The 15,385-nt window shown below is 45.0% G+C and overlaps 1 protein-coding gene across 1 annotated transcript in view; it reads right to left on the bottom strand.

Moving 5' to 3' along the window:
- Positions 1 to 4,020: 4,020 nt before the first annotated feature.
- CCDC39 (coiled-coil domain containing 39) overlaps positions 4,021 to 15,385 on the bottom strand; it is a 31,900-nt gene continuing 20,535 nt past the window's right edge. The window contains exons 14-20 of the mRNA XM_039488421.1: positions 14,376 to 14,499; positions 13,241 to 13,400; positions 11,586 to 11,692; positions 7,702 to 7,842; positions 7,333 to 7,512; positions 7,120 to 7,205; positions 4,021 to 4,422 (exon numbers count right to left, since the gene is read on the bottom strand). Coding sequence (XP_039344355.1) covers positions 4,254 to 4,422; positions 7,120 to 7,205; positions 7,333 to 7,512; positions 7,702 to 7,842; positions 11,586 to 11,692; positions 13,241 to 13,400; positions 14,376 to 14,499 — 967 coding nt within the window. The 3' untranslated portion in view covers positions 4,021 to 4,253. The remainder of the gene's footprint in view (positions 4,423 to 7,119; positions 7,206 to 7,332; positions 7,513 to 7,701; positions 7,843 to 11,585; positions 11,693 to 13,240; positions 13,401 to 14,375; positions 14,500 to 15,385) is intronic.

Genomic DNA, 15,385 nt, shown 5'->3' with positions numbered 1-15,385 from the left:
CTGGGTTTCAAGCCCTGCTCGGCCTGTCTTAAGCCGATGCCTACAGAAGACCCCCACGACCCCTGCCTGAAGTGCCTGGGGGAATCCCATCAAACAGATAAGTGCTGCATCTGTAAGACATTCAAGCCGCGGACAAAAAAGGAGGGGGACTTTCGTTTGAGGCAGCTCCTCATGGAAGTGGCACTTAGCCTGGTGCCATTGGGCCCAAGCGGAGACCCGGTGCCGTCGGCCTGAAGCTCACCTCTGACACTGGAACAACTCGGCACCCGGCAAAGACTCCCGGCACCGGATGTCTCCGGTACCGTGGCCAGCACAGCACTGCTCGCTATCTCCGGGGTCTGAGAAGCAGCGCAAGCAACCTGCTGCTCCTGCCCAGTCACAGGCACTGCCTGTGACCCCCTTGGAGCAACGTCCCATACTGGACCGCCTCGCGAAGGCTCCAACTCCGGCACCATCGATTTCAGTGCTGCAGGTGCCATTGAGTCCGGTGCATATGAGTTCCCCGGTGCGCACCGTGGTCAAGCTCAGTCTACCATCTACCTCGGAGACCTTCTCTACGGCCCGCGACTTAATCGCACTCACTGAGTCAGGACCTCGCAGCCTCTGGCACTGCCAGTGCAGTCTGTCCCATCGATAGGGAAGCCCACTATCATGCGCTCTCCATTGCAGACTGGGATGTCTCGGCACCGCTCCAGATCGCAGTCCCGATCTAGATGCTGGTCCTGTGCACGGCACCGCTCACAGTCCCAGCACCAATCATCATCTCGGTGCTGGTCGTACTCGTGGCACTGCTCCACCTCGAAGATCCCCTTCCCAGTACGGTTGGTACCGGTCAAGCTCCTGGCACTGATCTTCAGAGTAGGTCCTGGCGCCATTCCGCCTGGGGATCTTCATCCGTATCCAGATCGCCCTCCTGGTACCGGTATGATTGTCGGTCCCGGTCCAGATCGCAGTCCCGGTTCAGGTCTTGGCGCCGACCTCCGTCTCTATGACATGGTCCATCGATGTGGGATAGTGCAACACAGCACAACCAGTCAGCCCCACCTTGGCCTTCCCGCCCTAACTAGAGGTCACCCCAGGTGGAGAGTGGCTACCCCGCCCATGACCAGGATGTGGACAGAGAGGGTCAATGGCAGGACGGGGAACAGGATCCTGCTCAGGGACCACTGCAATGGTCTTTCTGGACCCCTTGGGCATACCACTAGGCCCAAGGCATCCTCTCTAGGGCTTCTCGTTCTGCTCATTCAGAACCCCAAGTCCCGGATACCATGGTCAGCCGCCCCCTCCCCCGGGGGATGCAGAGACGGCGGCCCTGCAGCCAACTCAGGCACATGCTCCTAGTATGGAGAACCTGGGACTGCTGGACCTTCCTCAGCAAGACTTGCCCCAGGAACCATTAGTCCTGGGGCTGTCATCCTCTTCGTTGCCTGACGAGGCAGTTGCGGGCACAACCTCCTCTGGCCCACCACCTATAGACCTCCGTGTGCACCAAGACTTGCTGCGTAGGGTGGCACAAAACATGAACCTCAGTGCAGGAGGTGGTGGAGGTTGAGGATCTGGTGGTGGACATCTTGTCTGCCAATGCCCCCACACGCATAGCCTTGCCATTCATCCAGACCATCCAAGCTAATGCCACTATAATCTGGCAGTCACCGGCGTCTATACCTCCCACAGCCAAGGGGGTTGAGGGGAAATACTTAGTTCCCTCCAAAGACTATGAATACTTGTACATTCACCCCCAACCGTGCTCCCTTGTTGTACAGTCAGTCAATGAGAGGGCAAGGCACGGTCAACAAGTCCTCGCCCCTACATCCAAGGACGCTAGGCACCTGGATTTACTCTGGCAGTCTACAACTTCGGGTGGCTAACCAGCAAGCTCTCTTGAGCTGTTGAAATTATAACAACTGGAACTCGATGGGGAAGTTCAAGGAACTGGTTCCTCAGGAGTCCAGGGAGGAGTTTGGGGCCTTGCTATAGGAGGACAAGAAAGTAGCCAGGACCTCCTTGCAGGCTTCGATAGATGCAACAGACTCAGCGGCAAGGACTCTAGCCTCTGGCATAGCTATGCGCCGCATCTCGTGGCTGCAGGTGTCTGGTCTTCCTCGGGAATTGCAGCAAACAATTCAGGACCTGCCCTTTGATGGCCAGGGGTTATTCTCGGACAAAACTGACTCTAGACTGCAGAGTCTAACGGATAACTGGGCCATTGTGCCCTGGTGACGCAGCATAGGCCCTTCCGGCCCCAACTGCAATGCACCTACCATAACCCTTGGCCCAGACAGGACTTCTCCAGAAGACGTGGCTGGGGTGGTAGAAGGAGGTCTGGCCCTCAGATGGGCCAGAATCAGGGCCCCCTCCCAAACCACGGGCAGGGCCCAAGCAAAACTTTTGAAGGTGTGCTCGAGGGTGGAGCACCAGTCTCCTTACAGGATCCTTTCCCACCTTTCTCCAACCGCCTCTCCTATTTCCTTCCTGCATGGTCCCACATAACTTCAGACTGCTGGGTCCTACACACAGTGGAAAGTGGATACGGTCTGCAATTTGTTTCGTTCCCCCCTTCCCACCCCATCCCTCTTCAGGGACCCCTCTCACGAGCAGCTCCTTCTGCAGGAGGTACAGTCGCTCCTGGCTTGGAGTGATAGAAGAGGTTCCAAGAGAACTGAGGGGCAGGGGGTTTTACTCCTGTTATTTCCTAATCCCCAAGGCAAAGGGGTGGGGGGTGCTACAGGAAATTTTTTCACCAGACAAGATTTTTTTAATTTTTTTATATAACTTGTGTGTGTGTGTGTACACACACACACACACACACACACACAGTTTTAAACAAAATAATACTGTACACAGCAGTGATGATGGTGAAGTCAGAGGGTGGGATATTTTCCAGGGAATGCCTTACTGCTAAATGATGAACTAGCATTTGGCTGAGCCCTCAAGGGTTGACACGTTGTTAATGTAGCCTCACTCTACAAGGCAGCACAAATGGAGGGAGGGGAGACAGCATGGGAGACAGAGACACTCTGTGTGAGAGAGATGCGCATTGCCCCTTTAAGTATGCTGCCTTTTAAATAGATCAGCAAGTTGAGACAGCAGCTGCTGCCAGCAATCTCCTTTGGTCCTGTGTCCTGTCGTGTGTCCGGTCCCCCCCCCCCGCCCGCTCTATAGAGATGGAGTAAGCGGGGGACAGGAGCAGGGGGGAGGGGGACACCCTGACATTAGCCCCCCCTTCTCCCTCGCACAGCAAGCAGGAGGCTCCCAGGAGCACCTCCAAGGCAGAGGGCAAGAGCAGCACATGGCAGTGGGGGGAGGGACAGATGAACTGATGGCAATTGATAGCCTGCCGGGTGGCTGCTGCACAGGTAACTTAAGGGAGCAAGGGGCTGCCGGTCCACCCTGCTTCCAAGCCCCCACCAGCTAGCTCCAACCGGCTGCTCTTTCTGCAAGCAGTGGCCAAAACAGGCAGCATTAAGGGAGCATTTCACAACTTTAAAGGAGCATGATCTCTGATCAGCAACGAAACGTTAACCAGGACAACTTTAAGTGAGTTACTGTACCTCACCCACCTTGTTTGTCATGATTATAGTGTCATTTAGAGGACGAAAAATGGTATAACTTATTCCAGAGTTTTAACAAAGTTTCAAATATAACCCATTTGTTGTGTAACAGATTATATTTAATGAAATAGTGGAAACTTTGAAAGTTGACTTTATTCAAACTCATTTTCCCCCACCTTCCTCCCAAATTTTGCAAGAAGAAATCTAGTCTACTTGTAATTATCTAACATTAAGATATAATGCTTACTTGAAGACTGTTTTCTTTGACCATGACCATAAATCAGTATTGCAGCGGGTGTTCAACTCACTGTAATCAGTGATGTGTTAGAGGGGAAAGTAGGAAGACTAGTTACGTGTCCCTAGAAATATATACTGATCTCGTGCCAAGTAAGAATTTAAATCACTGACATTGAGGATTTCCCAAAAGTCCTTTAGTCATAACAGCAGTAATTAAACAAGTTAGACACAATTTCATTTAAAGTTTTATTTGTTAAACAGTCTTTCTGCCAATTTGATCATTTGACACATTGCTTGTTAACAACATACGTTTTCTTAGCCACTAAATTAAAATATATACTTCAGTCTAGTAAATGTTTCTAACAAACAGAAGATCTTTCTAAATAAGGAAATGTGCATTAAAGCAATTTTACCAATTCAGAAGCACCAGTGTGATGTGAGTCAGCTGTAGTGGAGTTCAAAATATTATTTCAGGCTCTTTCTGCTATGAAGACTACTGGAGCTACTAGCTGCACTGGAAGGCCGTGAACCAGCACTTGCTGTTGCTGCTGGTGAACTGAACGATAAACTCAGATCTATAATTTTAAGTGGGGATGCTTGGCCAGAAGCTGAACCTATGGTGCTCCTGGTTGATCTAAAAAGCAAAACAAAGTTATCATAAAGTTAGAATGTAGACAGAACCCTCTTGATTAGTAAGGGAAAACAGTGTAGTTGATAGTACAAGTTAAGTGATCACCTGAGCACTTTGTAAGACTAATGCACCTCATCTTACAGTGTATTAATAGCATATGCATGTATGATCTTAAAAGTTTGGAGTCTGATCCCCAGTAACAGTCAAACTGGGGTATCAGTGATCGGGGGAGGGAGAAACTGAGCAAGGAAGGAACTAGCTTCTTCAAACTATGTGGGCAAGATGTTAAATGTTTGCCCCTGATACTCTACATGGTGACAGGCTTCAGAGTCATAGCCGTGTTGGTCTGTATCAGCAAAAAGAACGAGGAGTACTGTGGCAGCTTAGAGACTAACAAATTTATTTGAGCATAAGCTTTCATGGGCTAAAACCCACTTCATTGGATGCATTGAGTGGAAAATACAGTAGGAAGATATATACGCAGAGGACGTGAAAAAATGGGTGTTGCCATACCAGCTATAATGAGAGTGATCAATTAAGGTGGGCTAGTATCAGCAGGAGAAAAAAAACTTTTGTAGTGGTAATCAGGATGGCCCATTTCCAACAGTTGACAAGGTGTGAATAACAGGGGAAATAGGTTTTACTTTGTGTAATAACCCATCCTAATTTAATGGTGTCCAGTTTGCAAATTAATTCCAATTCGGCAGTTTCTCATTGGAATCTGTTTTTGAAATTTTTTTGTTGGCGTATTGCGACTTTGAGGTCTGTAATCAAGTGACCAGGGAGGCTGACGTGTTCTCTGACTGGTTTTTGAATGTTAGAATTCTTGATGTCTGATTTGTGTCCATTTATTCTTTTGCATGGTCCAGTTTGGCCAATGTACATGGCAGAGGGGCATTGCTGGCATACGATGGCATGTACCACATTGGTAGATGTGCAGTGCATCATCATATCAGAAGCTCATTCACTTACACACACACACACACACAAAAATGGGTGCATCTTCCTACTGTATTTTCCACTGCATGCATCCGATGAAGTGGGCTGTAGCCCACGAAAGCTTATGCTCAAATAAATTTGTTAGTCTCTAAGGTGCCACAAGTACTCCTGTTCTTTTTCCTGATACTCTAGAAATCCTCATCTAGGATCTTGTACTACTGACCAAAGACACCTAGAAGAAAGTGGTCTGGTCATAGTTGAAGACTTGACTCAAGCCAGAATATTTGTAACATCGCAGGTAGAGTACATTTCCTTTGTAACACAAGAGGAGGTACTTTGGTTTGTTAATCAGCCCCTAGAACAAGCTTTTTTAAAATAAAAAATCTTTATATGTATTGGGAACTGAGTTTAAGACTAATAGTCCAGAAGACTGCAGGTGCAATAATCCCAGCTGCAAGGAGAAGAGCTGGGTCCTCAATCAATTTGAAATCTAAAAGTGAACTGTGCTCTACTGAAAGAGCAAAGTAGGAATATGAGGAGTGGGAAAAATGAATAATAAGCAATTTCAGAGTACTGCTACCAAGAAAGTCTGAAATTATTGTCCTGATTTGAAGTGGAATGGACTAGACTAGACAAGACAGAGGCACAGGACTTGTCCACACATCTAAAGTGACATAGGTTGTGTTTGCTAGAAGAATCTAACAGAAGACTTGAGGAGAATCTATATAGTGAAGCTTTTCCTAGCCAACAGAGATGAACAAGAAGGGACAAAAGAAGAAATCAGGGTGTGGGAGTACAGTAACTCCTCACTTAACATTGTAGTTATGTTCCTGAAAAATGCAACTTTAAGTGAAACTATGTTAAGCGAATCCAATTTCCCCATAGGAATTAATGTAAATGAAGGGGTTAAGTTCCAGAGAAATTTTTTTCACCAGAAAAAAGACGTGTGTGCGTATATATATATATATATATATATACATACATATACACACACACACAAAAGTAAGTTTTAAACAATTTAATACTGTACACAGTGATGATGATCGTGAAGCTTGGTTGAGGTGGAGGAGTCAGAAGGTGGGATATTTCCCTTACTGCTAAATGATGAACTAGCAATTGGCTGAGCCCTCAAGGGTTAACTCTCTCACTCTACAAGGCAGCAGGAATGACGGAGATACGCGCATTTCCCCTTTAAGTACACTGCCTTGTTAATTAGATCAGCTTGCTGAGACCACAGCTGCTGCAAGCTTCCTCCATCCTGAGCCCTGGTATGTCCCCGCTGCTTTATGGAAGATGTGGTAAGCGGGGTGCAGGAGCACGGGGGAGGGAGACACCCTGACATTAGCCCCCCTCTTCCTGCCCTCCCTCCCCCGCACAGCAAGCAGGAGTCTCGGGGAGCAGCTCCAAGGTAGAGAGCAGGAGCAGCACATGGCCATGGCGGGAGGGACAGCTGCAATTGCTAGCCTGCTGGGCAGCTGCTGCACAGGGAACTTAGGGGAGCGGGGAGCTGATAGGGGGGCTGCTGGTCCACCCTGATACCAAGCCCCCACCAGCTAGCTACAACAGACTGTTCTTCCTGCAAGCAGTAGACAAAGCAGGCGGCTACCAAACGACGTTAGAAGGGAGCATTACACAACTTTAAACGAGCATGTTGCCTAACTGATCAGCAACATAACAACATTAACCGGGATGACTTTAAGTGAGGAGTTACTGTACAAGGAATAACAATGTACAGTATTAACTTTTTTTTTAAACACTCACCTGACAGAGGCCACTGAGCTTTGTGAAGGTGATCTAGAACTGTAATGACTACCTATGGAAGCAGCTGTAGGAAGTTCTAAACAGGACTAGAAGAGAAAAGAGATCTACTATTGGTCTTTGCAAGTGGGATATATGACACGTACACTACCAATTTTACTATCTATAACAGTGTCAGCATTTTCAATAACAGTTAAAGTCAACTAGAGATGCTACCTGTTGGAAGTATGTTTGAAAGGGTTGAGTTAAATCAGGGTTTGCTTCTAATACATCAACCAACACTTTGTCAATGGTTCTGCTGTAGTCTTTCAGCTCACGGAAGTCAATGTCTTCTTCCTCCTGCGTTTTCATTTTACTTTTCTTTAAAGATCGGACTTCTTTGGATAGTCTGAAACACTTTTGGCATAAAGTAACAGGTAAATATAATTTAACAAAGTTTAATATTGTGAAAGTTTAAATACCTTTTATGAAAGGCCAAACACTGTTAGTAACAGACTTATAATTTAAGTTTGTTGCATTTTTACTATACTCAAACTATAACTCAAACCAATAAAATAAGAGTTGTCACTTGTTTATTAAACCAACCTGTGTCATGACTCTTTCTAACTTTGGCTTCTGTTGATCTATTTCTTTGTTCAGCTGCAAAACCTGAGCTTGCTTCTGATTTGTTTTTTCTTGGTAGACAGCCTCCTCTCTTATCATGATTTCTAAAGTGTTTTCCATACTCTGAAAGAATAAGTACAGATCAAACCTGAACATCAAAGAACAATGTTATTAGTTTAAAAAGTATGTGAATGTTAAGTAGTAAATACAGTGATCAATGCCTTTTCAGTAGTTTATTACGCTTAACATTTTGTATTAGGCTCTCGATCACAACTCAGAATTTTTTACTCTTGTTGCTTGTGGCTCAGATTTTTAAAGGTGTTTAAGGGTTTCACCTCGGTGTTGTGATACCTGATTTAGGAGTCAAAATTCCATTGACTGTCAATTTTAAAAATCTGAACCTCTAACTAGAACCTCCATCCTTAAAATGTGTTAGAACTATGATCAGACAACCCCTACCATCAGTTGTCTCACTTGCATGATCCGTTAATCAGCTGTACATAACATGCTTAACGCAAGCTCAAAGGGATGGAGTCCTTGTCCAGCTGGTTGGAAGAAAGGAGGTTACTGTCTCTTTCTTTTTAAGGGCTTCCCTATAATGGGGCAGAGGGATAAGTGGGGAGAAAGCTTACAGGGAAGAGCAGGAAGCAGCTGGATCAGGTGTGGGCATGGGAGGTATGGCCCTGCTGACTGGAAGGGGTGGGGTATTTATAGCCCATGTAGCCTCAGAGATGCCTGTTTTTACATGGATGAGGCTCACAGCAGCAAAAGTAAGCAGGCTGGAGCAGCAGATGGGGCCTTTAGTCGACATGCTTGGAAGCAAAGATGCCCCAAACCACAAAAGGGGAAGAGTGCAGAGATCGCATACTCCCAGGCAGGTGTGGTGAAGGGGGTGCAAAGCCAGGGTCTGGGAGGCAGAGGAGAAAGGAGAAACACCCTTGAGCAATAAGGAGGGGACAGCAGGCTCTCAATCACCCAACAACAGCTGCTGTAAGTGCAGCAAGCTTCTCTGCCTCCTACTTACATGGGACTGCAGGGCTCCACCATGTGGCACTGGAGGTCTCCAGGAGCCTCAGTGACCAATGGGTCCCTATGAGAATGAGTCAGAAGGGGCAGAAGCAGCACCCCAAAGCCAGGTGGTTGTTTTCCTCTTGTTGGAGGGGGAGTTAAGGGTGACCCCCTTAAGGGATCAGGGGTTGCGGACCTAGCTGAAGTCTCTCTCTCCCATTCACATGTGGGAATGGGTGTGGGAGGAGGGGTAACCCCCACCAGCAGCAACAGCCTGAGCCAGAAGAGGAAAAAGAAATGTCTCCTTGTAGGGGCTGGGCAGGGTTGACTGCTTCCCATACCATGCCATAGTGAGTGGTTGGCCCCTTGCAGGAATGGGGGCCTGGAGGGGGAGGTTACCTGGACTTCTCCATACTGCATAGTAGTCAGGGGGTGTTGGTTGTACTTTCATGCCCCACAGCGTGGGAACGCTTGTGATTAGGGGTGGGGGACAGCACAGCTAGTTTGGAACCTTGGCATATGAGGGCTCTCAAGTAGGGATGTAAATATCAGTTAAAAAAGTTAACCAGTTAAACGATTAAAATATCAGTTAACTGAAATCACTTAGGTGGGGCAGCCGGGGCTGGTGTCCTGAGGGCCTGGTGGGGCTGGGGCTACTATGGCCGGGGCTGCTTCAGCTGGGCGGCCTGGGCTAGGATTCTTCTGGCCTGCCAGCCCAACATGGCTCGCCAGCCGCCAGGGTAAACGGTTAACGTCTGGTTTATGGTAAGCCTCATGCTTACCGGTTAACCATTTAACCTTCTACATCCCTACTCTCGAGGTGGTACAAATATCGGCAGTGCTGCAAACATTTAGGGTGTAAGAGCACAGGTTTAACAATTTCATAGGACTCTGGCCCTGTCTATGCTATGGTCAATTCCAGAGGCCCAGATATTTCAGTACATGGTGTCGGTGGCAACCCATGGGCCAGTGTCATATATGTCCACTAGTTGCTTTTCTTGTCTTATGTTTGCCAGTAGGCTGTGAGGTTACATGGATCCTTCTAGCAGGGTCTTAGTCCAAAAATTTTTAGTTGGGTAGTCGTAAGGCAGGTCCCTCTGAGGATCCCCATTACTGTTCAGACACTTAGGGATTTGTGGCACATTCTCAACCAAATATGTAGAAGCAAATAGGAGGCAGCCTTATTCAAGGCAGCATTCCTGGTCACTATTTTTTTTTTTAAGCTTTTAGGGTCAGTAAACTAGTGACTGGGTCAGCGAGGGATACTTTGCGAAGAGCTTTGGTGTGAAGGAGTGATCTGTCCTCTTGACCCTAAGGATCTCAAAAATAGACTGGGGGCCAGGGGAGTCCATAATGCTATAGGAGGGTGGTAAGATTAGGATTTGCCCAGCAGGGGCATTAAGGACTGTCATAGGGATGGCAGGCCCCTCACAACATATCAATTTGTTGCAGTTTTCAGAATGGGGCTCACAAAGTGGGAGCTCCCGGAACATGAAGTGTGTTCCCACTTATTCTGGATTGGAATCACAACAGCTGCGGCTTGACTAGGGCTAGGAGGCCACAGCAAATCAGGCAATTAGGCAGTGGCGCTCAAATGCATACAAGATGTACACAAGACCCCACGTAGAGAATCCGGGCTAATTTTCCTGTGTTTCTAATTTCAGAACCAAGCAAACGGGCCAAGTGACTAATGCTGTGTATCTGTGGGGACAGTATTGTATACTGGGCACATAAGCAGGCTTTCCAGTCATCTGGAGGTTCACAGCTGTGCCTAGATTCTGAAGGTGGAATGGGCTGTGGGACCAGCTGATGGCCTGGGACTAGGCACCATGTGCAATTATTGTTCTTGCTAGCAAACAATTTTGGGAAGATGTAAAGGGGTGGGGGGTGAGGACATATTTTTGTCCAATATTAATGAAGGACTCTGTAAATATGTGAGAATGCATTGGGAAATGGGAAGCAGCCAAACTAAATTGCTGGCACCTCTTTGTGGGAGATGTCCAGTGCAGAAGGCATCCAGCTTCCCCGCAGCAGGTCTTGGAACTGGTGGGGTAGGGCAGGGGAGATAGATTATAGTATCATAACTTAGTACAAAAAACTCATGTTTGTGGGAGATGTCCAGTGCAGGTACTCATTATGGAAGGAATATGGTTATCAGATAAAATGGATCTGAAGAGGATTTGAAAGAAAGCATCTGTTAAGGGAGCTGAGGAATTGGAGTTTGGAGCGCCTACATCGCATACAGCAGAGAGCCAGTCCCCTCCTTAACTCACATAAGGGAAGGGTTGTGGGGTCCCAGCAATGAGATGGCTGGGACTAGGTTGGGGATTACATGGAAATGACTAAGGAAAGGTTGACCTTCACTATACAGTCTATTGCCAAGTACTCCCAGGTATTTTAAGTGAATAAAGTTGCAGCCTAATTAAAGCACACCAATTGCTACCTGTCTTTCTTCCAGGGTGGCTGGATAACGGATGAATAACTACATAAATCACTATCTGTAGTTTACGTATACATAGACTTCATATGTAGTAAGAATGACAAATCCTGGGTCAAATATTCAGAGGTACCTAAATGATTTGAGAGCTTAAGTTGTGTTGAAAATCAATGACACCTAAGTTTGTAAGTGCCTATGTCATTTTGAAAATGGGACTTGGTCTCTTCTATGAGTTTGACACTTTTGAAAATTTTATCTATTGTCCATTAGCAGTAGGAAAGGGGGTGCAGAAAATTCACAAAGGAAAGTGAGGAAAAAATATTCCCAGAATACTTCTTAATCCATGAGGGAGAAAAAATTGGCTGCACTAAGGAAAACAATGGCTTCGCCTATACAAATGGCAATCTCATGTGCCCATTACCTGAAGGTCTTCTTGAAGCTCCTTGGTCTGTCTTCGCTTGTATCTGTATTTTTCATCAGCAGCTCTTTTCTCTTCTTCTAACTGCAGCTTTTCTTTATACTCCTCACCTACAATATCAAACACTCTGAGTTAGAGTTTAAACGTTGTATAAGGTGTGCACACTAACATGTTTAGGATATTAGATTTTCATCCCAAAGACAGACTATTGCTGCATTTTAAAATAAGTGCACCAAAATGTATTCAGGTACAATACACAGAGACATCATTTATGGCCATATCTAGGGTAATGGAAGTCTTCTGCCAGGCAGCCTTGAGGATCTGCAACTGCATTATACTAAACTGGGCAGTACATTTAGCAACTCACATGCCTGATCTTGCGATGATCAATTGTTGAACAATAGATGTATTTGTAACTCAAAAAAGGAAGTATAGTTGGTGATACAAAGTTGAAGCACCCTATGAAACACTTTAATCTCTGTTTGATTATTTAGGTCATTAATTAAAGCATCGACCAGGGCAAGGGGAAGCCTTAAACATTCTAATGTTATCTACAGTGCTTCTGTGAGAAGCCTCCAGAACTTTCCAGTAGAATTATTATCACAGGTATTTTAGGAGACTTACAATTTTGTTACTCAACTATATAACTAAAAAATAAATACTGTACTATATTTGATGTACTATAAAATGTATATATGAAATGTTAAAAGAACAACCAAAAAGGACGTCTTTACAGGAAGTCTGTGTCCTAAAGTGCCCACAGTACCTACTTTTAATTGATTATAAAATGACACGGAATACTCCACAAACTAGTCACCTAAAAACAAGGAAAAAAGTGACTGGTTTATCAAGGATAAGGATTTAAGATCCATTGCTGTAAAGCCAGCAGAGGGCGCAAAAGTTTAACAAGCAGCCCTGTCTTCACGCAGTTATTGATATCATTGTTTATGCATCATCATTATTAAGACTAAACAAAGAAGACTGATTGTAAAAGCAGCTTGTGAAAGCTGTAAATTTGCAATGAGTTCTCAACAAAAGGCAAACATAAAGTCCCACAGGATTCCACAAACTGTACAGTGGGGATTCAACTTGTTTAAAGTTGTCTACGCAGTACACAAACAGTGGCGCAATCCTCAACTCACCTTTTTACCAGATACCAGCACTGCCCTATAATGCAAACAGGAAACAAACAATACTGTCGATAAGGGACCTGCCTTCACCAGTGTCTCACAACCACTCTGCCTTGCTGTGCTGCCACTGGATTCAAGTACTTGCGGACCTATTGGCCATTCCTCCTATCACTGGTGAATGGGCTTTCAGTGGAGGCACTTTGTGCAGTCTCTCTACAACACTTTATGCCTCCCTACTGTGGTTCCGCTGTACTTGAGAGTTTTCACAACCCTTACTTACTTAGGCTTAAGAATTTGCATAAAAATAAAAAACTTGAACTTTAATAGCATCTTTTTCCTGCACCTACTCTGCCCTGGTGAACTGGCAGCAACATTCAAAATTATTCATTCTTCTGCTACTATCAGTGTGTTCTGTAGCTAATTTATTCAGTAAGTACAGCCCTTTAGTATCATTGCTTCATTCCAGTGTCCCTGGTTTATGCTTTAATCTCTAAACACACAAGTAATAACAATGTTCATTTTACATACTTGTCTCTGTCACTGTTTTAAAAGAGTTCCGGTAATTGCTGTTGCAGTTATTAAGCACATGCATGGTATTTTGCAGGGCTATGACTTCTTTTTCAGCTTTGCGGATCTTTGCATCCAAATCATCACCTTCACGCTGAAGGTCCTCCTTTTCCTGGGCAGCCTAAAAATAAAAACAGAGATCTAAGAGAGAAATAATCAAACAGACATATTGTGATGGCTGACTCTGGGCTGCATGGGTCCTACTGAAACATACTAATATGACAATAACAGAAGAATACTTGATGTTAAGAACAAAATCTTTTTCTATACTCTTACAAGGAATCTTAGAGCCTGATCTTGTCATGAGCACCTATGCAGAGTTGATTTCCCTGGAGTTCTATGTGGGCACAGGGGTTCAAGTTCTGCTTCTTCTAGGTTTGAAAACCATATGGTGAGCTAAATTGTCCAAAGCACTCTAACTATAAGGCTGTTCTTGGATTATACAAATTTAAAACTAAAAGAGAACACTGATTACTCCTTTCGGATAGGGATTTCAACAGAGTGGCTATAACATCTTCTGTGACCTATAAAACAGATTGACCAGACTGGTAAGTTCATTTCAAATTTTTGAAACAAATTAAAATTAAGTCAGTGGTGCACTGCGTGAGCACCAGGTTTCATCCAAGTAGAGCAGCTTGCAGGACTGGGGCCTAAACTACAGTTTTACTGAAATCTAGCTCTGAAGTAGTAGGCAGCTGAAATCTGTACCACAGTTATTTTGTTTAAATCCTATTCCAAATTGAGTATAGCTGAAGGAGCATGAGAGTAAACTGCAGGATGTCTTGCAAGGCATTTTGGGCCAAGGACCTGATACTCCACATGCCATTCAGAAGAGCAGACTGGTTAGAAGATCCTGCACTCTGGGAATAGAGGTAAGGAGCAAAGAGTCATCTCCCCAAGACATCAGGAAAGAATGCAGCTAAGACCTTTCTCCAACAGAGGCAACAGGTGGGAGGTCAAGGTGTTTGTCTTGGAGATGAGGGAGTTGAAACTGGAGTAGAATAGGGGCAGCTATAGTTTAAACCAACACTTATGATGATAATGGAAAAGTTTTTAGTTGATTAAAAGCATTCCAACAGTAAAGTAACTCAACTACCTTAATGACATAGTACGTCTGAGTTTTCTCCTCTTCTCCTTCAGGAGGCATCATGACGATGGTAAGAATTTCATATCTGCATCTTAGTTTTTCAATTTTACTTAGACGGTCTTGAAATTCAGCACTGATTGATGGAAGAAAGTGAGCACATTGATTGAGATGTTTAAGAAAATATATGTTTTTGTCTTGTACCATTTTATAGGCTATTTCTTGCTGCTACCACAGTAGTTTGAATATACACAGGGAGCCAGCCATGAAAGCAGTACTGCTACTGCTGTCAGGGTAGGCTTATTTGTTCCCAGTCCTCCCCAACCCCAGACATCTGGTCCTCTTCCCACCCCCACAACTTCTCTCACACTATTGCTTAAAGTGGACAAATTTCAGATCCCTCGCATCACAGGGAGCTCTGTAATATACCTCCCCCAAGCCCCAAATTTTAAAGCTTTGGCATTTAAGTCCTACAGCTGCACAAGATGCCCCCTGCTGATCATTTCTTAATATTGCCACTGCTAAATGAGAATAAGCAACAGCAGGCAACAACCCCAAATCAAATTACAGGCAAGTACTAATTAGCTGCGTAATTGTCAAAGGAAAAACATACAGTCTGCGCTCTGGGTGAGGAGTTAAGCTTTAGTCACACTAAATCACTCTAATTTCCTATTGCGTGGGGTGTGGTTCGCAGAAGGGTGAATAAAACCCTGCCAACTCAGCTGTTGAGTGTTTGCTAGCTTCCTAGTTAGATTTAACCACTCACTACAAGACCGATATTAGGAGGTCAGAACTAAAGATTATAACACCTATTTTGAATTAATTCTCTTATTATGAAGGCAACAAAGAAGTCTGTGCTTTCTTGTAACTTTCTAATATCCCTTTACCACAGTGTAATCAACTAACTGGTATATGTGTACCATTTCTGGTCTGCAGGAGATTAAAAGCTCCACTACAAGAGACTGTTAATGGCGATTCTCAGAATGCTTGTAAGAATTGTTCACTTACTGGGTCACCAATAA

Source organism: Mauremys reevesii, linkage group 9, assembly GCF_016161935.1.
Source record: "Mauremys reevesii isolate NIE-2019 linkage group 9, ASM1616193v1, whole genome shotgun sequence".
NCBI lineage: Eukaryota > Metazoa > Chordata > Testudines > Geoemydidae > Mauremys > Mauremys reevesii.
This window is presented reverse-complemented; position numbering and strand designations above follow the sequence as displayed.